The sequence below is a fragment of the Lagopus leucura genome, unplaced genomic scaffold (assembly GCF_019238085.1).
Source record: "Lagopus leucura isolate 7727_CA_CO unplaced genomic scaffold, USGS_WTPT01 Super-Scaffold_100001, whole genome shotgun sequence".
In the NCBI taxonomy this organism is placed as follows: domain Eukaryota; kingdom Metazoa; phylum Chordata; class Aves; order Galliformes; family Phasianidae; genus Lagopus; species Lagopus leucura.
This window is the reverse complement of record NW_024962262.1, coordinates 47,525,398-47,548,322: the sequence shown is the minus strand read 5'-3', so window position 1 is coordinate 47,548,322 and position 22,925 is coordinate 47,525,398. Positions and strand designations below refer to the sequence as shown.

The 22,925-nt window shown below is 39.2% G+C and overlaps 1 protein-coding gene across 1 annotated transcript in view; it reads right to left on the bottom strand.

The window, feature by feature from the left end:
• The window catches only part of AFF3 (AF4/FMR2 family member 3), a 317,614-nt gene that overhangs the window by 122,971 nt on the left and 171,718 nt on the right, over window positions 1-22,925 (bottom strand). Inside the window, exon 5 of the mRNA XM_042868275.1 lies at window positions 4,667-4,753. Within this exon, the coding sequence (XP_042724209.1) occupies window positions 4,667-4,753 (87 nt within the window). The remainder of the gene's footprint in view (window positions 1-4,666; window positions 4,754-22,925) is intronic.

The window sequence follows — 22,925 nt, the reverse complement described above, 5'->3', positions numbered from 1 at the left end:
GAACAGAGGACTGTGAGGTCTTCGGGGCTTGGCTGGTCAAATACCCTCCAGCTGCACTGTTTGCTTTGGAATGAAGACTCTCTGGGTTACATGGCCTTAATATGTACAGATTCTATGGTGTAACACACATCTGCAGTTCAGTGACACCATATGCACCTGACATGGGAGAAATCAGATTTTGAGACAAGTATTAGGAGTTCCTTCCTTCATCTACAGTTAAAAAAATATCTGTACCAGGTTTCATATGCTAACAATAATTTTTCAATAATTTGAAATTTCCAACTTTTGACAAATTACCTCAGCATTTTATGAATGCTTCTGATGAAGGAATATTAAAGCCTTTTTTTTTTTTTCCCAAGTGGCTGAATATAATCGTAAGATGTCAGAGGCAGTTCACAGTGATAATGTGATGATACACATACTTGAATTTAAATGTTGTTCTAGCAGCCAACCACGCTACCAATAAAAGTAGGCTCTTGGAGCACATTCAGTTTCTAGAGTAGTGAAGTTTTGTAACTACACATTGGGAAATTGTTTCCTGTTTTGGGGAAGAGAGTTATTTGATGGAGATATCCTTGAGTTTGTAAGATTATTTGAAACTGCTAAGCAAGGAAATTGTTCACTCTTTTACATTTTCATCAACTTCAGAAAGAATGCACTCTCCCCTTTTAATTATCTAGCATGGTATCTTTCCTCTGCCATTGCCTCTGCTTTGTATCAAATTTTGCATCAGCAAAACATAGGAGTTACAACATTTTCACATCTCCTTTTAACTGGTTCTTTAAAAGAAGTGCCTTCATTTTCAGCAAATTATTCTATATAAAAAGGCTAATAAAAATACTGCTGTGATATAAAGAATATTCTTACCGACGTAGGAAAAATAATGCTTTGTGTAACTTAAAAAGAAGAGGTTAAGTCCCCACTTCTGGAGTTTTTTCATTTTTTTTTTTTCTAATGCATTTACTTCATCTTGTTAAAATCAACAAGAAAGGAAACAGTAAATGAGTTGGGCACTGAAAAGACAACATTATTATTATAATTTAGCTTTTGAGAATAATCAATCCATAGTTTTGTGACAAGATAGCAATTTTCCTGGGGTGGATAAATTTAATTCTCAAGTAACAAAGTGATGGCTGATCCTATAATATCACACACACATAAATAGAAATCAAACACCTGATCGAACTTTCAAGACATGAAATCACAGTAAAAATGAAAAAAGAGAGCAAAGGCGGCAGCAGAATTAATGGCATTTTTTCCCTCATGCTGGAATAGAGAATTAATGTTTGAACATGAAAGCTCATTCACACAAGCATCAAGTGAGCTCTTATTTACTAAGTTTAATTATTCATTTAAAGTTTATTTATTAAGATGTTTTAATAAAATTACAATCAAATAATGCCTAGTCATTTGTTCATAACAAAGTGTGACAGAGATAGGAGAGAGGAAAGCACATGCAGGCTGTCACATCACACACTGATCCAATTATCCTTAAGCTTTGAAAAACAAGGAGTAAAGAGACAATCACTGCTCCTTCCTACTAAATTCAAGAATACAAATTAATTCCACAGAGAAACAAAATTCCAAGTTAGCAGCGAAATGCAACTTCGTGCCCTCTATTACATATAGAACAGTTCCCTACATGCGCTCACCCAGCAGCACTGTGCTGAAAAACTTACTGGGCAGTAGCCAATGCTTCAAACTTGACACTGGCTTTCCTTTCATTCCTGTGGATTAATGCAGACCTCCAGCATTAGTGAGGTCTGATTTTGCATACACGTATAGCATATGCACATAGACCCTCCCATCTGCAGAGCATATAGAGTTGTATAGCTTCATATCCACATGCACAGTTTCAAAAATGCAATCCTATTTGTGACATAGAAAACTCAGTTATTAGTTTTTATTTACTAGACAGATTTCAAAATGAGTCCAGCTATAGTTCTTGTGGCCTTTGCAATTTTAATAGCCTAATTAATAAATTTCAAGTTTCAAGCTGTCAGATCTCTGATTACTTGAGTCGTAGGTGAAAAGTAATTTGGTAGATACAGAGACTAATGATGCTGGCACTCATTTCTTATAGACAGAAAAGTAAGAATGATTTGCATCCTTGCAGAAAGGAAGGAGTCTTACAAGATTCTCATTCCCAAGACAGTAAATATCTTTATATCTGGAAACATTTTCTATTAAAGGATTGTAGTCTATTTACTCCTACAGAGTAAATCTGGAAGATGCTTTGCAAATGATCTGAATTGATGTCTCAACGCTTCCATAAAGTCTGGAAATGTATTCACAGTACCATTCACTCCATGGAGACGGGAAGATGGAGAGAAGGAGCCAATGCCCTGAATTTAGCTTTTTAGCCTCTTTGCTGTCCTTGGCCACCGCTTGACTGACAGGACTATCTTTCTGAGTAATGTGCCATCCACACAGCGTAGTGTGTGGTCATAGTGTAGTTCTTAGGTTTCAACTTGGAATAGCTATGTAGCTCATCTGTAGGAAAGCTTCCTAGGAGTTATGGAGTTATCTCATATGAGATCCAAGAAAGATTTTTCACTACATTTTGTGAAAAGTGGTTATTAGCTTATGAGTATTTTGAAAACATGACTGAAAGATTAGGAAATCATTATTTGCATTTTGGAGCCTGAAAAGCAGATGCCTTCTTGAGCATGCAACCATTTGGGTCCAAAGGAGGTGAAAGAAACACATTTTAATTATTTTAAAATATTAAAAAAAGACAGTGTCTAAATTTATCACGTTTTATGGCCAGTAATGCAGGGTTTTTCCAAGAGGAAAATGTACTTCTAGGTATTTCTTCACTATGTTACGTAAAGTACTCTATTTTCTGACAATGTAGGCCACCAAGGACAGAATAGAGTGTTGGTATCATTACATTACTAAAGTATGCACACATACTGTTAGATGAAATCTTGTCGATCCTAGGCTTAAATAAAATGGGAATTCTTTGGTAGGAGAAAAGGCAACCAACTAGAAAAGGCTTTTAAAAAATGAATGGTAGATCTCTGAAACAGCTCCACAGTTCAAGCTATCAGATTATTTCCCACAGAGATGAATGAACAGGCAGAGAGAAGATGAGAAAGTCAATATCAGCCATTATTCACATATCTCAGCCCTATAGACCATGGTTCTGCTACTCCTATATTTATCACAATACATTTAGTAGTGAGGAATTGCATTCGTGATGGTCACATATGCTGATAGGGGCATACCTTGCCCATATGCATCTGCACACGTGCTATATGAACACACTGAATGGTAATAATTGTGGAAGAATCACAGAATCACAGAACTGTAGGGGTTGGAAGGGACCTCCAGAGATCATCGAGTCCAACCCCCCTGCCAAAGCAGGTTCCCTACACCAGGTAGCACAGGTAGGCATCCAGGCAGGTCTTGAACATCTGCAGAGAAGGAGACTCCACCACCTCCCTGGGCAGCCTGTTCCAGTGCTCCGTCACCTCACTGTAAAGAAGTTCTTATGCACATTTGTGCGGAACTTCCTGTGCTGCAGTTTCCAGCCGTTTCCCCTTGTCCTGTCTCCACTCACCACTGAAAACAGTCTGGCCTCGCCATTCTGCCCCCCACACACCTTAGATATTTATAGACCTGGATCAGGTCCCCTCTCAGTCTCCTTTTCTCAAGGCTGAACAGACCCAGTTCACTCAGCCTTTCCTCATAGGGGAGATGCTCCAGGCCCTTCACCATCTTCGTGGCCCTCCGCTGGACTCTTTCCAAGAGACCCCTGTCTTTTTTTTTACTGGAAACTAGTACTTTTTTTGTGCTAAGAAACTGCTGAGTTTTTGTCATTCACTCTGAACATTTTACTGGCTGGTAAGTTGCTGATCCATCTCCTGCTGGACTTACTTTCACTTAAGAAGCCTGTAGTCCGCCTCTCACCTTCAATCAACTGTCCGTTTTCATCAAGCAAAGATAGTGAGTTATTTCCTTCTGTTTTTCTTTCATAACATGCCAGAGATGTTTTGGTTTACACCCCGGTACTTCAAAACCATGACACTATCATCCACGGCAAAGCTGTTTTACTGTAGGCAAACCTTGATGTTTTCTTGGCTTTGTGGTTATAATCATTCTGCTCACTAAATTCTGAAGAATGGACTAACAGTTGCCAAAGGAAGTTGCTTTGACAGTAAAAAGGCTATAAACGGCATCAGTATTATATTTCAAGCTTGAATACTTCACGACAAATGCTTGTGGCATATAAACTGTATATGATGATACAATGGGAAATTTTTATTGGCATTTGCATAGGAAAGCTGACCTCCTTCCCTCCTGATTTACCAAGTACAAATAATGTGGTTTCCCCAAGCTTGTGCCCATAAGCTTCACTGTGTTACACTCTATGCTTCCTGTGATACACATAAATAATGGATGGAGCTGGTTTCAAAGGACCATTAACAGAACCAGAGGCACTGGTCCTCTGGGACAAGGACACTGGTCCCCTGCTTCTGGACTTGAGCAGGCAAATACTTCACTGGCAAATGCTTCTGTGGCTCCTCTGGAGCCATACTGGCACATGCATGTCCAAGGTTATCAGCACTGCATCAGCCTTAGTCCAGAGCCCTCACATGCTTAACCAGAACTCACGTAAGTCATATTTCAAGATGCAGGCTGCACCTCTTACATCTCTTACCTTGTTTGGAAAGGGAAACTTGCTTTGCTCTGCCTTCCCTGGTGTGTGAATAGCTGACAGTGGTGGAGGCCATGAATGGGTCATCTCCTGAAAAACAATATTGTACAGCAAACTGTATTTAGGAAGTCAGTGGAATAGGAAAAAAAAATAGTATATCATTAGCATGGATAGCTGGGTGGAGGAATATATAAGTTACTGTAACTTCGAGGAAATGCCCAGTTCACATATAATCTAGGCAATACGTGAGCTACATTGATTTTTATCGCAGACTCTTGAGAGCAGTTCTTAAGAACCATTTCATTTTCCTGAATAGTTAATGCATCTTAAGTGCAAGAAGTTTGATTTTTCTGACAATCAGCATCCACGTTTTAATCATAAGATGTATCCTGCCTGGTGAGAATAATAGAGGAATCTTGTTTTTGCAGTATGGGAACAGAAATCTCAGTTTGTGACCAAATAATGAGGTACATCCTATGGATTAATCACAAAATAGATTTCACAGACAAGGTCAGAATGATAAATGTTTAACACTTTGAACTTGCCCAGTGGTTAATTCCTACAATTTTCTTTTTTATATTAAAGGAATTGAATAAGCTCATAACTGCCACTTGTTTGTGTTCTGCAGGTCGCGGCCATGCAACAAGCCCTAAATGAAGTGTGCTGCTCTCCACCTTTGCTTTCTTCCTGTGCATTTTCAAAAGACATCTTTTAATAGCTAAGAGATGCATGGACATAAGACTTGTATGCAGTCATTCCTGATCCAGACACAGGTAGCTGGCAGACACACCTTCAATGCTATTACCAGTCAGGGATGGATGAGTTAGTCTCTAAAGCAAGTCTGAATTTGGGAAGGAGGGGGCTAAAGTGTGAATTAAACACTTCAGATAAGAGATGATTTGTTAAGAGAGGAGCTTCATATTCCTGCCTAGTGTAGGCTGTTGTTTCTTTTTTGACATGTTTTTTTGACATGTTCAACAGCAACAGCCATAATATTTGGTACACAGCAACTTAACAGAGTTAATATGAGAGGCTATGTGAAGCACGACAACTCTGAAGAGTCAACCAACAAGTTTCAAGAGCTGAAGAGAAAACCACATCCTCCCTAAGCTGTGGGCTCACTGACACTATCAAGAGTTTGCCCAGCAGATGCTCTCCTTTTTTTTTTCTACCACTATTGAACTTCTCAGCAATATTCCAAGGGCATGTGCTGAGATCTATGACTGCTCCCAGAATAATAACAGAGTTGTATTTCCATGACTCATTTCTAGTTTGTGGAACGTTCTTGTTTGAAGAAAGATGTGGGTGAATCTATCGCCCACCCTTCGGTAGTGCTGATGGAAGTGCTTCCTGACCCTCCAAGCACTGAGATGGGGCATTTTTCACACAGAAGGAAGTCTCTGCCTCTTCTGCCAGTGAGTGGTTCAGCCCTTTCAAAACAGTTTATTAGCAATAAATGTCACCTTTAAAGCATTCTTGATAAACAGTTTATTTTCTAATAAAAAACTGTATTTTTTTCTTTTATTTGAGGCAAAAAAGTGACATGATTTATTAGATTTCAGTAATCTACGTGGATACCTCTAATCAGAGCATCATCTGGTTTGCAGTTTCAGTATCAGAACCACTTTGCTTTTCAGTTATTTGAGGTAGACTGTTCATCTTACGACTTGCTTATCTGGTAAGTGGCAGTAGAGTACATTTTAATGTACAGTAAGTTCTTTTAACACAAGCAAGCTGAAACACCGGCAAGCAGTTTGCCATTTGGAAGGGAGCAGACCTATTGCTACAAGTACCTGGCATAAGTGCTATTATTTTCAAAAGATGAATTACAAACTGAGAAATATTCCAACTGTAAGAGTTTATGACAGTAAATTGGCAGAAAGCAGAGTTGCAATAGTGACATTTAATCCTAGAGCTGTGATCTAAAAAAGGAGTTGTTTCTCATCCGTTTTTCTCTGTTTCTCTTTCACACAACCATTTGCTTACTTTCTAGAAAATGAAGTGCTGTGTGCACAGACAAAAGGCATTTTCACCTGCAAAGCTCCATTTCCAAAGTGTTTTTCCCAAGAAGCTGAAGCGCTGAGCCCCAAAGCATGTCTAAGAAATAACCACGTGTCCCTTTCTTTTGAAGGGCAATACCTTATGTTACCTCCGTCAAGAACTGGGCCAGCCAGACTGGGATGGGAGCATCTAGTGGTTTTGACCTAAAGCCATCCTGCTTGTGAAATACACTGCTCAGTGCTTATGATTTCCATTTGCCCAGGCAGCAGTTCCTGTAGGTTATACTGTGGCTGACCCCCACTGTCACCTTCACGGAAACATCTTCTGAGAGGTCTGCTACGTGCCGTGCAGAAACCAATCTGTTAGCAGAGCTCTTCCCTCCCACCTTGCCTGCCCAAGTCTGACAATGATACCTTCATCCATGGAAAGCATGAGAAGGCTGATTAAAAATAAGGGTGACCTTTCTTTTTGACATGTCAAAATCTTTCATTTCTTCTTTTCTCCAAGATTATTTCTCATCCATACTTCAATGAAAAATGGCCCTAATAGTCTTTTTTTTTTTCTTTTTCTTTTTCTTTTTCTTTTTTTTTTTTCCAGCTAGCTTCTCTTCCCCTCCCTTTCTACTTGCACTTGTGGTATGTAATAAAGTTTTCTACATAATTTAAATTTAACGTAACCATTTCTGACACAAAGTTGTACTAATATCGCTGATATTTGCCATGGTTAATAATTGCTATTATCATGAATATCTGAATATGATTTTATCAGAGTAATATGACAAATTCTGTTCATGTGATGTATATATTGCCACCATTTGGAATTCAGTCAGTTTAGAAATGAAATCAGATTAGAAATATATATAAATATAAAATCAGAAAGCACTATGTGAAAAATATCCACAAATCGCAAACTGTCTCCACTGAGCAATGGTAAGTTTTAAATCTAGTAAAATATTTTTTGAAAAGAGAAATATTGAACTATGGGCTCCGACTCTGACTGCCAAGAACAGAATCGCAAAAAATAGGAGAAAAGATTGATGTTTCCAGTAACTTCAATGGCAGGCAGAAACAAGTGAAGAACATGTCCTTGTACACCAACTCTTGTGATTTTAGTCTTTATCTGCAATATCTGACACAGATTAAAAGCATGGTAGTATGTGACTGTAACAAGATCTTTTTTCAGTACATAGTGTGAAATGCTTGAAAAGGTAAGACCAAGAGGCAACTGTCTAACTAAACAAAAAGGACTCAACTTTTAGTGTTAAAATAAAACTTCATGCACAGCTTCTCTTTTGAGGTCAGCTACCCTATCTGCCTCTGGTGCTTGGGATTGGCATGGAGCAGCCACTGGACTGAAAATAAGTTTTCAAATGCACTGATGAATGCCACCAAAAATTTAACCCTGCATCAAAAGCGGCTTTTTTTTTTTTTAATCATAAACTGAACAAAAAATAATTCTGAATTATCTTGCACTGGATAATGTTTCAGCCATTATAAGATAATGGGCTAATTTTAAACAGATTTAGATATTTCTACCAACTTGATTACATTAACCTTTGAATCCTGGACAAGGTTAACTAAAGGAACAACTGAAAAGCCATTTGGGGGCCAGAAGTGTGGAAAACAGATTTCCAGATCAAAGAATGAAGTCCTAGCTGGACTGTTTAGATATAAATAGAATCATAGAATCATAGAATAGCTCAGGTTGGAAAAAAACTCAAAGATCATGGAGTCCAACCACAACCTCACCATCCTACCCTGACTCTAACAACCTTCTGCTAAATCATGTCCCTGAGCACCACATCCAAACAGTTTTTAAACACATCCAGGGATGGTGACTCAACCACCTCCCTGGGGAGCCTATTCCAGTGCTTCACAACCCTTTCTGTACAGAAGTGTTTCCTGATATCCAACCTAAACTTACCCTGGTGCAACATGAGGCCATTTCCCCTCATCCTGACACCTGTCACCAGTGAGAAGAGACCAGCCCGGTCAGAAAAGAAGTGGATAAATGTGGATAGTGCTCAGTTTCAGGATGGCCCATCTGAGACAGCAGCAGTCACCCTCCTCCTCCTGCTAGCAGATATACCACAATGACAGGTGGCTCAGATAGGCTGGGATGGTGGAGACCAGCAGAGGTTGCAACTGCAGGGACACGGTGAGCAAGGGGACAGCAGAGGAGGCACCCAGTGGGAGAGACATGTAGATAGCAACAGGCCACAAATCTCAGGAGACCTCTGACTGACCCTTTTTATTAACGTGTGCTTCTCCCTGTGAGGGTTACATAGATGTCCCATCTTTGTGGTGGTGGTGTTGGCATGTTTCACTTACACATTGGAATTCTGTGACTGCACTTGCCTCTGCCCATCGTAAATCAGCTTTCAGCAGCTATATGTAAATGTGCAGCTCTGTGAGTTATGAAGGTCTGAGCCCAGTTAATCTCAACCAACACACAAACTTGGCTTTTCTTCTCATGGAAAGGAAAGCCTTCAGATAAAGAAATCTATAGTACTGTGTATCCTTGCTCCACATGTATTTTCTGCAGCGACAATTAAGTAATGAGACATTTCTTGTAGATTAATCACTGCTTGGTAGTGTTTTGTTTGGGGCTTCTAGCCCTAGCTTGTAGGTAATTTTTCAGGAAATGTTCTAATCAGAGGTAAATAATAGTATTTACTCCAGACTGAAGTCAATGCTGTTTTTCTAGTGCTATCAGTCTTGCTGTGTGTTGTATGATTCTAGGAACGGTCGAAGTGATTGAAAAAAATTGTAATTAAAAACAAGTAGTGAATTCAGTCTCATCTAAATTTAAATTCCTGCCACATGCATTACTCTGTTCATTTGCTGCCACAACCAGAACTTATCATTGGTCCATTAAGAAAATTGACTGTTTAATCCTCCGGTAGTGTGTGTGTTCATCTACCCAATTTTTGATTCATAATATTTTGTCGCTCACTGTGGATGATTTAAGAATTTTTTTTGTAGCATCTCATAAAGGACCCTGTCAAATCCTTTTTGAAAATTATCTTAGCTGGCTCAGACTCATCCGCAGCTCTACTGACATGTCACAGGAATTATAGGGGATTGGTGATACGCAATTTTCATTTGCAAATACTCTGCTGGATAGTGCACAGGGACTGCAGAAGTGCTCTCTTTATAGTCACCTACACTATAAAGCAGCTTTTAGGGAGGCAGTGGATATATCCTGTCATTTGGAAAGGGAGGCAATGCAAAGCTAACACAGAGCTTTCCAAGACCTCTTAGTAAGTGACCACAGGACACAGCTGGAAAACTTACCTGCTTGCTCTCCTCTTTTTCTACAGTAATTTATTTATTTATTTTTTTTGCACAGGAGACTCTCTCTAAGTCCTGTCAGTTGGCATGAATCCCTTTCAATTCAGTGAAGCTACACTGCCACTGGCTGACAATGTGGCTAGGATTTTAGTGTCTAATATCCAAAGCAAAGAGTCTGACAATGAAACTTTTGCAGACTACATTGAAGCTGACAGCATTTCATTGTGATAAGGTTTTCATGATGTGAAAGATCAAATTTTCACTTTTAAAAAGTGATTCCTCTTATATCTGCTATTGTTGTGACTTTTATAACCTGAGCCTCAATGCACATTTGTGAAATAGTAAGATAAAGCTGTTTCCTCTCGTCTCTTTAAGATGTCACCTACACAAACTACATCAACTTATCCCTTTTTCTTCCTTGTAAATTCTTTATTTTCCTTTGAGCACTTGATAATTTTCTTCATTCCACTAGAACATCTTTTATTTTGTCATTATCCTTCTGGCAACAGCTATTCAGAACTACTGTAACCCAACAAAATACCTTGCTATTTTTCAGCTTCTGTTGTTTACTGTTTTACTTCCTTCCCATACACTTACTTAGGCAAGTTTTGATTTATATTTAATATTTCTGTCACATATGGTGTCAAATGCTTTCTAATCTTTAGGTAAGTGACAAACATGGCTTCAGCTACGCTCTGACTGGAGGACGGTATAAGGGAACCACTGGAAGCCCCCTGAGAAAGAATAGAAAGCAGTCTTTTTTTTTTCTATGCAGTTGCATAGAGCTGAGCGCTGGTACAGCGTTGAGTCCCAGTCAGCAGTTTTTTGTCTTCCCTATTCCTGCTCCAATGATTTCTAGAAGAAAAGGGGAAGAAATGGAAAGGAAGAAAAAGGATTAAAAAGGGAAGGGGAAGGGAAACAGGAAGGGGAAAGAGAAGGGGAAGAGGAAAGGGAAGGAGAAGGGGAAGGAGAAGAAGAAGGGAAGAGAAAGGGAAGGGGAAGGGGAATAAGAAGGGGAAAGGGAAAGGAAAGGGAAGAGAAGGAAAGGAAGGGGAAGGAAGGGGAAGAAAGGAAAAGAAAGGAAAGGGAAAGAAAGGAAAAGAAAGGAAAAGTAAAGTAGGACTTTGTAAAGAGAGAAGGTCAGGTTTTGCAGACTGCAGTATTAAAGAATGAGTTCAGCATTATATCTCCAGATGTTTGGTATCTACAAAATGAAGCACTCCAAATCATGAACATTTGTAATGTGATCTATGGATCAGGTTACTCTATAGCAGATCACAAATGCCAGTGCAATAAGTTTCTGTTTGGAATTTGTTATCACTGCTTTAGTGGAACCATCCTGCAAATAACCTGCAACATTCAGTCAAGGCTTGGCAATATAGGAAAGATAAATATTAAAAAAATGCTTCAGTCATTCAGTGAACTGATTTATTTAGGTCCTTCGCTGTATGATTATCATTCTTTAATAGAGAGTCTTGCAAATTGTTCTTTGTTTATGTGATACAAATGAGCTGCTAAGGCCAGGGGAAGATAAGGATATCCAAGAGAATGGTGGCTTGAGTCTAAGAGCAAATGTTAACTAGACTATAAACTGTGCCATGATCTATCGTATCTGAGTTAAAGCCAGAAAGATTTCTTACCTCTAACTATCAGGAAAGAAACAACATGTAGCCCTACAGGTATGCTATGGAACAGAAAGCAGGAGATTTCCTTAAAAACTTTAAAATATTCTTCACCGAAAAAAAAAAAAAAAAAAAGAACAAAATTGCTTCTCTGGTTCCAGAGATGAATCTGTGATCTATCTGTGATCTTAGTTAGGAAGCTATGTTTTTAAATGAATGCATTGGGCCATATGATATGACAAACTGAGAACCAGCCTTGCCTGGGCAAGCTAAGATGATGTGGTTAATCAAGGTGCAATCTTTATTAGTGCATTAACCTCCTGCACCCAAGGACTGTGGATTCTAATTCTTGAATTGCCATGCAAGACTGATGCAGCTAGTTTTCTGGTTTCAGTTGGCAGCAAGCTAACAGAAGTGGCTAATGAAGATGAATTGCTGCCTCTTGGGAGCGGGGGGAGGAGAAAGAGGAAGGTAAGAGACCTAGGATACTTCAAGGTCCAGAACTCTGCATGATTTCAAATAATAATGAAAAAGTGCACATAGTTGACATTTTCAGAGATGGTAACAAGCATGTTAATTCTGCAGTCTGCTAACAAAGCAACAGCAGCAGCCTCAGGACTGCTCTGGAAACACTTCAAGAAATTAAAATGTAGGCTATTGGCAATAAAGACCAAGACATTGGTTAGGGATTTACGCTGTATTTGACGGATGGTTGCATTAATGTGGACAAAGGAACAGAAGAGAGCTATGAAACAGACATATTTACTACAAAAAACATCTGTGGTTTGGAGAAGACAAAAATACTGCCATGGTAAATATTTAGCAACACTGAAATATATTTGCCGCAAATGCATGTAATTTTCAAATACGAACATTCTTTTATCCAGATAAAAATATGCTGATGAATGCAAGGAGGTGATGGAAGCAAGAAAAAAATCCACTTTTATGAAACTATACTTTTTCTAATTTTTTAAATTTTTATTTTCATTTTTTTCAGGATTCTTGTGCTGTATGAGGCTGAAAGCTTTCGGATAGCCACATTGGTGGTCCTGATTCATCCCCTGGACAGAAGGTCAAATAAGAGGTCATCAGATTGGCCTGAGTTGATCTTAGTACCATTGATTCCATGCCATGTCCATTAGTACCATTCATTCCAGTACCATGTCATTCTTGTGAAACCGACTTAATAGGGCTGGGGTGCCAGAAAGATTCACATAGTCCCTGGGAGCCCAAGGGCTCATATAAAGAGTGCTTTTAAGCATCTATAGTGGAGACTTACCAGTAGGTGTGAATCTATAATTTTAGCTCTGCTTGCTCAGCCAACTGATCAAATATTTTAAGCTTCACAAACATGTGAGTAGTACAGCAGTGACCGTGTGCTATGTTATGGAAAGACATTGCGTGAAATACATTGTTCTGAACAACATTAGAAGAAATGTGCTAAATTTACAGGAAAAATATTGCATCAGGCTGGGACATCAAGCTGTGAATCTGAGCACCAAGGCAGTTGCTCTTCTTTTCTTTTCCCTTCTGTAGCATACACAGGTTCTGCAAGGCAAAGCAGCCTGTAAATCCTGCCTGGACAACCTTGCACGGATGTGGCTGACTGTAATTAGCAAACAATTTTGTTTATGATGCTCTGACAACTTGCAGAATCTGTTCATATACAAGGCATTTATTCTGAATGAGATTAAGAAATCAGTGTAGCACTGCGTGCTTCAGTGTATGTGAATTCAACCATCTGTTCTCAAGGCTGCTCATGTACCTCCTAGATCTGAATTGACAGGAAGATATTAAATCTTGATGATTCTTACCCTAGAAGGAGCACAGCTGCACAAAGCAGTGGCTGAAGCTGAAAGAGACCAGTTCAGCTAAGAATACAGACATGTACAGAGCTGAACATGGCAAACTCATATCTATGAATGGAGAACACCAGATACTTCTGGCAAAATGGAACTCTAGGCCGAGAAAGGAGTTAGAGATCACCAGTGCATAGGTGACTGAAAATATCCTTCCAGTATCTTGCATTCTCACACACAAAAAAATTTTCAATCATTATGTGTTTGTAAAAGGGAGGAGCAGCACAGTTGAGCTTGTGAGCCTGATGCTGGAACAGTCTGTTTCCTCTGTACACATTTCTTCAAAAATGCTAGAAACAGATAGAAGTTGTAAAAAGATGACAGATTTACAGAGATCAGTGCTGTTACAGTAAGAGGAACTATGCTTGAACTACATGAGCATCTTCAAAGTGAGGGAAAAAGCCTCAAACCCTGATTTCTAACACCCTTAGAAAACTTCTAGTCAGCTACTAACTTCTTGTATTACAAACCAATGGCTAGAAACAGACAAATCATAATAAGATAAAGAAGAATAATGTCTCATGAGCTGGTGTTTCACTGCTGGGATGTGGTGTTAAGTCTTCATCCTTTAAAGTTTGCAGATCAAGAAAAGCTGTTTTTCAGAATGATGTGCTCTAGCCAAAATCAAGACAATGGGCCTGAAACAGGGGAGAATGGCTGTAGTTACCTGGATTATTATGCTGGCAAGAATGCCAGTCAGAATGAGTGATAAAACACATTGTTCAGACTCACACCTAAAATATACCTAATATAATTCTTGTTCTTTATTTTGGAGGGGTTGTTTTTTTTTTTTCCAGTTTATCAAAATCTCATAGGTAATGGCTCTATCTGCAAACTGGAAAGTGCTACCATATTTCTGTATCTTGGCTGTCTTCCTAACAGGGTGAGGCTGAAGTGTGCATGAGGCCCCTCTTCCCTACTCTCCCTAAGTTTCCACATGACCTTTTAATGCTTTCACATTAAAAAGACATTGATGTTTTAGAAAGGTCATCTGTGATCACTTGAAATGCTTTCCTTAATTGTATAGATAATCCAATTTTAGGTTTTCCATTTTAATGTTGTGGGTAGCAAGCTGGTTTGTTGACTGGCGACATTTACGTCACAATTTTCTTCTGAAGAGTGGCATTTGGATTCTGTCCCAGCCTGGAAGAGTGCTGGGAGTGTGGCAGGCAGAGGAAAGCTTGGGTGCTGGTAGAAATGCCAGCGCAGGTGAGTAGAGATTTGGAGAACCAGGACTGCCCTGCTTAGACAAATTACTAGACAACTTTGGGACTTAATCCACAGTAAAAATGAATTCACAAAGCTTTCACAGTACAGTGGTGGAGGTTCTCTTGGAAATGACAGTTCAGCCTTCTCAAAACTACTATGGAGCTGCACTTTCAACCGGTGAATTTAGGTATCTGTGAATTGACAGAAACTTCCGAGGACAAGAATATCTGTCAGTATTTTAGAGAGGTGATTACCTTTTCTTTTTGACATCTTGCAGTGCTAATGTTTGAATAATTTGATCCAAAATTTGCCCCTGCCTCCCATCGTGCCCTCAGGAGCACAAAGTGGCACTTGCCATTTCTCTGTGCTACGCAGGGCGGCCCTTAAGAATCGGATGCAGGTAAGCAGGGCCCCTTTGTTTGCCCCAGTTATTCCTAAGCAGTCTGGCATTTCTTGATTGTGAACTGAGTCTTGCTTGAACTGAAAGAATGCCTGTGGAACAGTAAAGGAGACCTTTCTTTAACTGTGCAATTCACTGTTATCTAGTGTTTACATTAAGTGGACTCCTCAAAGCTACCATTGTCTTTAGCTCTGCCTGCTTTAAGCCCTGAAACAATAACACTTAGTGCTTATTGTACACACTGTCTTTCATTTGCAAAGTAGTCTACAAACTTGAATTAAGTATCACAGCACCAATGTAATCTCTGTAAGTACTATACTACCATTATGAGGTAAAACACGTAAAAATACAATTAATGTTGAAAGACTCTTGAGTTGGAAAATCACCAAAGAGAAACTCATCATTTTCCTGTCGCAAAAAGTATTGAGGGTGAAAACACCACTCTCAGAAAAAGTAAGAGAATATATGAAAACAGACACTGAAGCCTTAACTCTGTTTCTAAATCACACGGTCTGACTCCATCCATTACTTCCTTCCTTTCATTAAGAAGAAGTGTAACACCAGAGTCTTATATGTTATTGTAGACACTGTCTGCATAAGCAATTCACAACTATTAAAAAAAATGCAACAGCTTAAAACCATTTTAATGTAATGTAAAGTTAGAGACTGCACGGCTGCTTCGGTGTTAGCTGAAATTAAATGCCTTTAGGTTTATCTGATTTGTTTAAAACCAAGTGAAATGAATTATTTTAAATGAGAAAAAAGAAAAAAAGAAAAAGAAAAAGAAAAAGAAAAGAAAAAGAAAAAGAAAAAGAAAAAGAAAAAGAAAAAGAAAAAGAAAAAGAAAAAGAAAAAGAAAAAGAAAGGATCCCTGAAACAGTTTGTAAGTAAGGTTGGTAATGAAACAACTCAGCTTGAACAGATGAATGATGAGCACCTGCAGAAAGAATTCATGATCTACTGCATCGTTCTGCCTTGCCATTTCTAGGTATTCACCAGTGATGTTCTATGAGAATCTTGGTATGAAGACAGCTTGGTTTTAGAGCTAGAATGCTATGAAAAATGACACTAAGAAAAGTTTTTACAACTCTCTAAAGTATTCCTAAAGACATTTGCCAGAAAACAGTAGGTAATTACGAAATTATGGGCTGTGTCATGACAGAGTTATGCAAGGAAGTAAGCTGGCTACATACGCTTGTTTATTTTTGAGCTCTTAACTGCACATGATTTACTTTTTCACTTTACAGCAAAATTAACATTCTTTTGCTGCCATGTAAAAAAATGAGAATGTATGTATTTTCTTTTTTACCTCATAGAAATCATGAGGAAAAATTAAAGTAATACATAAAGAAAAGGGAAACAGGTCACACTGTTATCGCTTTTTAATTATGTTACTGAGTTTCTAGAGAGCAGGGAATCAGGAAGAGAAGTCTTAGTCTTGGAAATTTAAAAATTTAGAAGTAACAGAATATCGTTTTCTGGCAAAAAAATGTTAATTTCTTTTGATTACTTTTCAGTAGAACCATCAAATTGCATTTCGTTGCAAAAAGATCTACATCATGTCTAAGTATTAATTAATTTCCACTTAACCCTTAAATGAATCTCCTACCAAGGGAAGGATTTTACCTCTGATGATTAAAGGCAGTCCCTTAGATCACTTCTTTTATTTTCACTTTGGATCATTTTCTTAGTAAAACACACCAGTGTTTTACCAGATTACCAGATATATCTTTCAGAGCTTTACCATACGTAGTAACACTTTAGAAGAAAGATCACAACACAGAGCCAACTTCAAGCCATGAAAGCATAAACAAGGAACATCCTCAACATCTTGCATTCAGAATCTTAGACATGAAAAACAGCCGTGGTACAAACCCAGTCCTCCCAGGGCTGAATCATGCTTACCAGGAGAACAGGTCAAGCATGGCAAAGCAGAGTGCCTTGCCAGGGGTTTTGCAGAGATTAGCCAGCAAACAGAAACATGGATATTACCTGTGCACAAGACAGGCTGAGGTTTTAAGCCAGAGCATGTTATAAAGTGAGATGAGAAAATATAAAAACTGTACTTTCAAATTAAACCTTTAATGCCAAGTAGCAGTAAAGCTTTTAGTAGAGTCTGTTTTACTGATAGGTTCAATGTGTTGAATCCCTATCCATATTTTAGCCCCAGTGCCTAGATTCACATTGCCATTGGTTTCTGACGCTTAATCTCATTAGTACAGCTATTTGTATTGATGCACCCAATATGGTTGCTAATACTATCTTAGCTGAGTGTTATTTATTGTATCTGTATATACAACAATATTAACACAGTCAAGCATCAGCATTGGCACTTCAGGGCAACATTAAATTCAGCCAGTGTTCAGTGAGAGATTTAATGATGGATTTAATGGTATTAAATAGGAAAAAATGCCCTTGGCCTTTACATTCTCATTTAAAAACATATAAAAGAGTAGTAATTCAGGCAGTTATACTTCTTACAAAGATTTCCCTTTAAATCACACTCAGCAATATGAGATCAGCTGTACTCAGCTGCGATCTGTTACTGCATCTTGACCAAAGACAGCAGCTCCCAGCCTATCAGAATTACCAAACTGCTGGTAAATTCAGCTCAAGTTCCTATGCCAAATATGAGTGAGTTTACTGCTGAAGAGATGCAGGCAAAGATTGGTGGAATGGCTACAGAGATAGGGGGAAAGGCTTTAAATGAAAAGAGAAGAAATTGATATTTGATGTTAGGAAGAAATTTTTCACTCAAAGGGCGGTGAGGCGCTGGCACAGCTGTCCAGAGAAGCTGTGGTGCCCCATCCTTGGAGGCTCTCCAGTCCAGATTGGATGGGGCTCTGGGCAGCCTGAGCTGGTGGGGGGCAGCCCTGCCCATGGCAGGGGTTGGGGCTGAGTGGACTGTGAGGTCCCTTCCAACCCAAACCACTCTGTTATTCTCTATGAAAAAGAGCAGCGTGGTGTTCCCTGTGAGCTACATAACAGACACCTCAGCAACAAAGGTTAGCAGAGCTGTAAAGTACCTGGGCAGTAGATTTTTATGCTGCGTTATTTCATGGAATATTTATATATATATAACGATATTTATTTATTTAATTTGCTTGCAAGTACAAGCAGCGGTGTGCTTGCTGAGTTTTTCTGTAGCTCGTGGGTGTGTTTATCGTGATTTCTTTGTCTGCTAATGTCTGATACCAGGAGAACCAAGTGAATTTCACCTAAGAAAGGCAGGTGAATGGCCTTTTTCTGTCTACGAAGCAATCACACCTTTTAGATATCACCAAAGGTGTGGAAGAAAAATGGCTGAAGACAAAGATGCTCTCTATGTGACCCTTGGCTGTGATCAGGGGGTCACCTAAGCACCTGTAAGTTCTTCTAAAGCTTGGAAATTGTGGGACAGATGTGCAAGCCCTCTTTGACTTCTGTAGACAGAAATGAATTTATACCAACACGAATAAGCAACTGTTCAGTTGTATGCTTTTTTTACACATTTGCAGTCTGTATCATGAAAAAGAAGATTATGGCTGACAACACACTTATACTAGCAATATGAATACTGACAGTTAAAAGATAACTGTAAAACCATCATGTTTGAATTTGAAACCAAATTGAAAAAGGTTTTTTTCAACAGTTTCAGCATTAAAGAGAATATGGATCAAATCAAAATTATACTTCTGCACATATGGGTAATAACACTTAAAGCTAGATCCTTAGTAGCAAATCATGCAAAACAACAACACCAACAACAAACAAACAACAACAAAAAAAAAAAACAAATACAAAAAAATAACAAACCCACAAAAACAACAACAGGAAAAGCCCAAGTGACTGCTTATCAGGGAACGTTCACATTTTCCTCTGAAATTTCTGTTTGTGAGTAGTTTTACCAACACAGCTACACAGCATTTCTAACAAACTTGCCACATAGTGTCTCACAGGATAATGTACCTGGTTTAAAGCATAAGTTATGCAACAGAGATAAAGAAAGGGACAGGGCATTCTCATTTTATCATGCATCCAGACTCACCGGATTAAATATAGGGCATTATACAAATGTGCATGAGTTTGATTCCACAGCGCTTTCCAAAACAAGGCTAAGATATCAATGATGTTCAGCCAAATCACAGGAGGGAAAAGCCATAAAGGATAAACAGTTCACAGCACAGCAGTAAGGAGATGGAGACTGTGTTAACAGAAATTTTATCCAAGGATGAGAAGAAATCCCATTTCTTATCAACCAAGCCCCCAAGTCTCTGATGTCATTTCAGAACATGGGTCTTTGCCTGTTACAGATACAGCTAACATCCTTATATAACGAAACACAGTCCTCTCAGTCTGTCTGCTTCAGGAAAAAAATAAGCCAATACAGGAAAATAGGTTCCTGTTCCTGCCCCATCCCTGGAGATGCTAAATGCCAGGTTGGATGGAGCCCTGGACAGCCTGAGCTAGTGTGGAGCAGCCCTGTCCAGGGAAGAGGGTAGTAACTGGGTGTTCTTTAAGGTCTTCTCCAACCTAAGCCATTCTATGATTCTACAATTCCACGATTAGAGTGAGGACTCCTGCATCCATGCCATGTGTGTGTTCGATGATTTTGGTGCATGAGACCTTGGATGTATGCAGAGCTCAAGCCTCATTTATGCACGCATAAGCATGGTGCATATGTGTGGTGCTCATTTTGCACAGTTATTTAGAATAATAAAGAAGTAATTTTTGTTTACTTTTTACAAAAGATCTTAAATGGTAAAGTTTGTTGACAATATAGTTGACAGTGAGAATTCTTTTTTTATAATCTCTAATAGTATGCAGTCCAGTATTAGGCATTCCTGAAATTGCTTTGAAGCAAGCTGTTATCTTTGGATGAGATACTTGTGGTGAGGCTTTCAGAGGCTTTACTCGTGTCTACGGGTGCTCAGAGGCAGCTCCTGTTGAAGTCAATGAAAGTGGGTTACTCAGGAATAGTAAAATAGGATATTACTGGTGGCAGTAAAGATTTAAAAATGCCTGAGTAGGCCAAATTTGTCCCTTGAGCTGTCTGCTAAAATGATATACTTTTAAGAGATTGAAAAGGTTCATCTAGAATTTCCTCTGTTGGCTAAATAATACTTATGCAGGTTTTTTGCATGTTGATTATGTATCAATTATTGTATAATTGCATAATTACTTTAATTAGATTAAACTACATAATTGTGAAGTCTAATTACAGAATGAGGGGGAAAAAGGGTAGCCTACCCAACGTAAAATGTGGTTCCTGAAGAGAGCCTGTCCACTCAGGTTTTGCTCAGGGGCAAGTTTATTGTGCATGATACACTGATTTCCTCTACCACAGCCACATTTGAAGTAGCCCCAGGTGCATCTTCTGCACGGAGACCCTTTCAGGAGCTCCGGTGGTAAGGTTGGAGTGGGAATGCCACTTATAACTTGGCACCTTCAGCAGTAAGGTGTCTTGGGGCACTGGATTTTGAGTTGGTGGGGAAGAAAGGTTGGGTGTGGGATCTGTGTGGAAAACATTTTGTTATGAACCACAGTTACCTCTCAGGAAACTGCTCTGCTCCTCCAAGTGCTGACCCATAGAGACCTCCTTTCTGGTAGGAAGCAAGCGGCATTTTAAATCTAGATGTGATAGGAGAAATCTTACCCAAAGAGCAATGGAGGACAACTTTACCAGTGTCAGCTTTTGTTTTCAGCAACTGGAATTGAGGTCTTGGAGAAGTAAATCAGTAAACAACATTAAAAAGCAGGTCTCTGTATACCTTGGTAAACAAAGAACAGGCTCTCCTCTCAGCTGGGAATACATACTGTCTGCAAATAGACTCAGTTTGGGATGTGATAATCATGAACAGAAGCACTGGCTAGTTACGTATTGATTAGTTATGTTCTGGACACACTCAGCAAAGTGCTCCACACACATGCTGTGCTCCTGTCCCAAGCGGCTGGCAGCCTAGACATGTGAGATGAAACTCAAGACGGATGCAGAGATAGGAAACAATACATGGAAGCAAGGCTACACACCACTATTTTGGCAGCCCAACTGCTATTGGACATATTTGCAATTTTTTAATTTATTTTTCTTAAAAATATCACAGTGCATTTAACAAGAGGGCTAATCAGAGGCACCAGCTACCTCTATATCATATCCAGCTGTTGATAAGTTGGGTCAAGAAAAGAAGGGGCCATGAAATGCTGTTTGACAATATAGAAAAACAGATGCAAGCAAGTGGCCACATGGTTGAAGCTGCAGATCGACTCAGTGTTCCTTTTATTTTGTTTCCCAGCAGAACTGACTGCAGTGAAAGTGTCAAGGCCAAAACCATAACAACATGAGCGGATGTGACCCTGCTGTTGGGCTGCAACAAGAAAGCTGATAGATGTGCTTTCACTGAGCTGATCAGAGGGCAAACAACTGGGAAGCAATCCAGATCATACACTTCTTGCATTTAGCTTTGTAGAGGGTTCTTCACTAGGCACTAAGATATCCTGAAGAACGTTTTCAAAAAAAACCTTGGACTATCAGATGCTGGCTGGCACCAAGTGTCAGATTTGGCTCTGGTTCTCAGAGATGAAGATTCGCAGAATGGCAACAGACAGGGCTGGCAGATTCATCACACTGGAGAAATAAAATCGCCCTGATCCAGCCTACTACTAGAGTTTTCTAAGAATTATGGGCATCAAGAGATCCAGTGGGGAAGCAGATAATTTTATGGAGTAAAACATCCTGTATTTTTATTGAAGTGCATAGCAAACAGAAGTTGGCAATATGTCTCTTCCTGATCACAAAGATTTTCTTCATCCACAAATCTCTGTAGAGCCCTGAAAAGCTAAGTTGATGGATTTTACAGACCTTATCAGGGCCACAAAAATGACCCAAAGGATGGAACACCTCTCCTATGAGGACAGGCTGAGAGAGCTGAGGCTGCTGAACTTGGAGAAGAGAAAGCTCCAGGGAGACTTGAGAGTGGCCTTTCAGTATCTGAAGGGGAGTTGAAAGAAAGAAGGGGACAGACTCTTCAGCAAAGCAAGTGGAAATAGTTTCAAACTAAACTAGGGGAGATTGATACAATAAGGGTGGTGAGGCACTGGAACAGGTTGCCCAGAGATGTGGTGGATGCCCCATCCCTGAAGACACTCGAGGTCAGGACCTGATCTAGCTGTAGGCATCCCTGTTCACTGCAGGAGAGTTGGACCTTCAGAAGTTCCTTCCAGCTCAAATGATTCTATGATTGTATGATTGGTGGGTGGCAGCAAGAAATATGCATTGTCTTGAAAGACATGTCTCCTTGACAAAATGGAAAAAAAACCTTGTTCCTCAGGACTTGGGTAAACTGTTTTGGTTAATTCTTTAATGTAAATGTGGGTTAAGAGAGACTTCTCTCTGCCTTTTGCATAGAGAAACAACATGGGATTAACTAAGCCAACTTATCTATGGTGGAAATTTCCATGAATTAAACAGTCAACCGGTAAGCATAAAAATGACCTCATTGGCCATGAAGTGATACTATCAACTTTGTAGAGGTTTTCATGTAGACACAAGCAACTAAAAAAAGGCAGAATGGCAAAACTTCCCAAATAAAAAAACGAATTCATGGAAAAACAGACACTGAAATGTAAAGAAGGCTCTTTTCTCTGTCAGCACACCTTGCACTATAGTGAGTTGCATCTGTTTTAACAGTTTTGCCTCACAGACATCAAAGACGGGGGAAAAAGGAATTAGTGCAAGCTGTTCTGGTTGGATATTCATCACTCACTACTATCAGGGTTAGCTGGAGATTATCTTCTCGTGTGCATTCTGAGGAAGAAAAAGATTTTCAGAGAAGCAATCAAAGAAAGAGAATTTAGAGATAGTCTGGCCAGACTTCTCAGATGTACCAAAACACTTGTTTT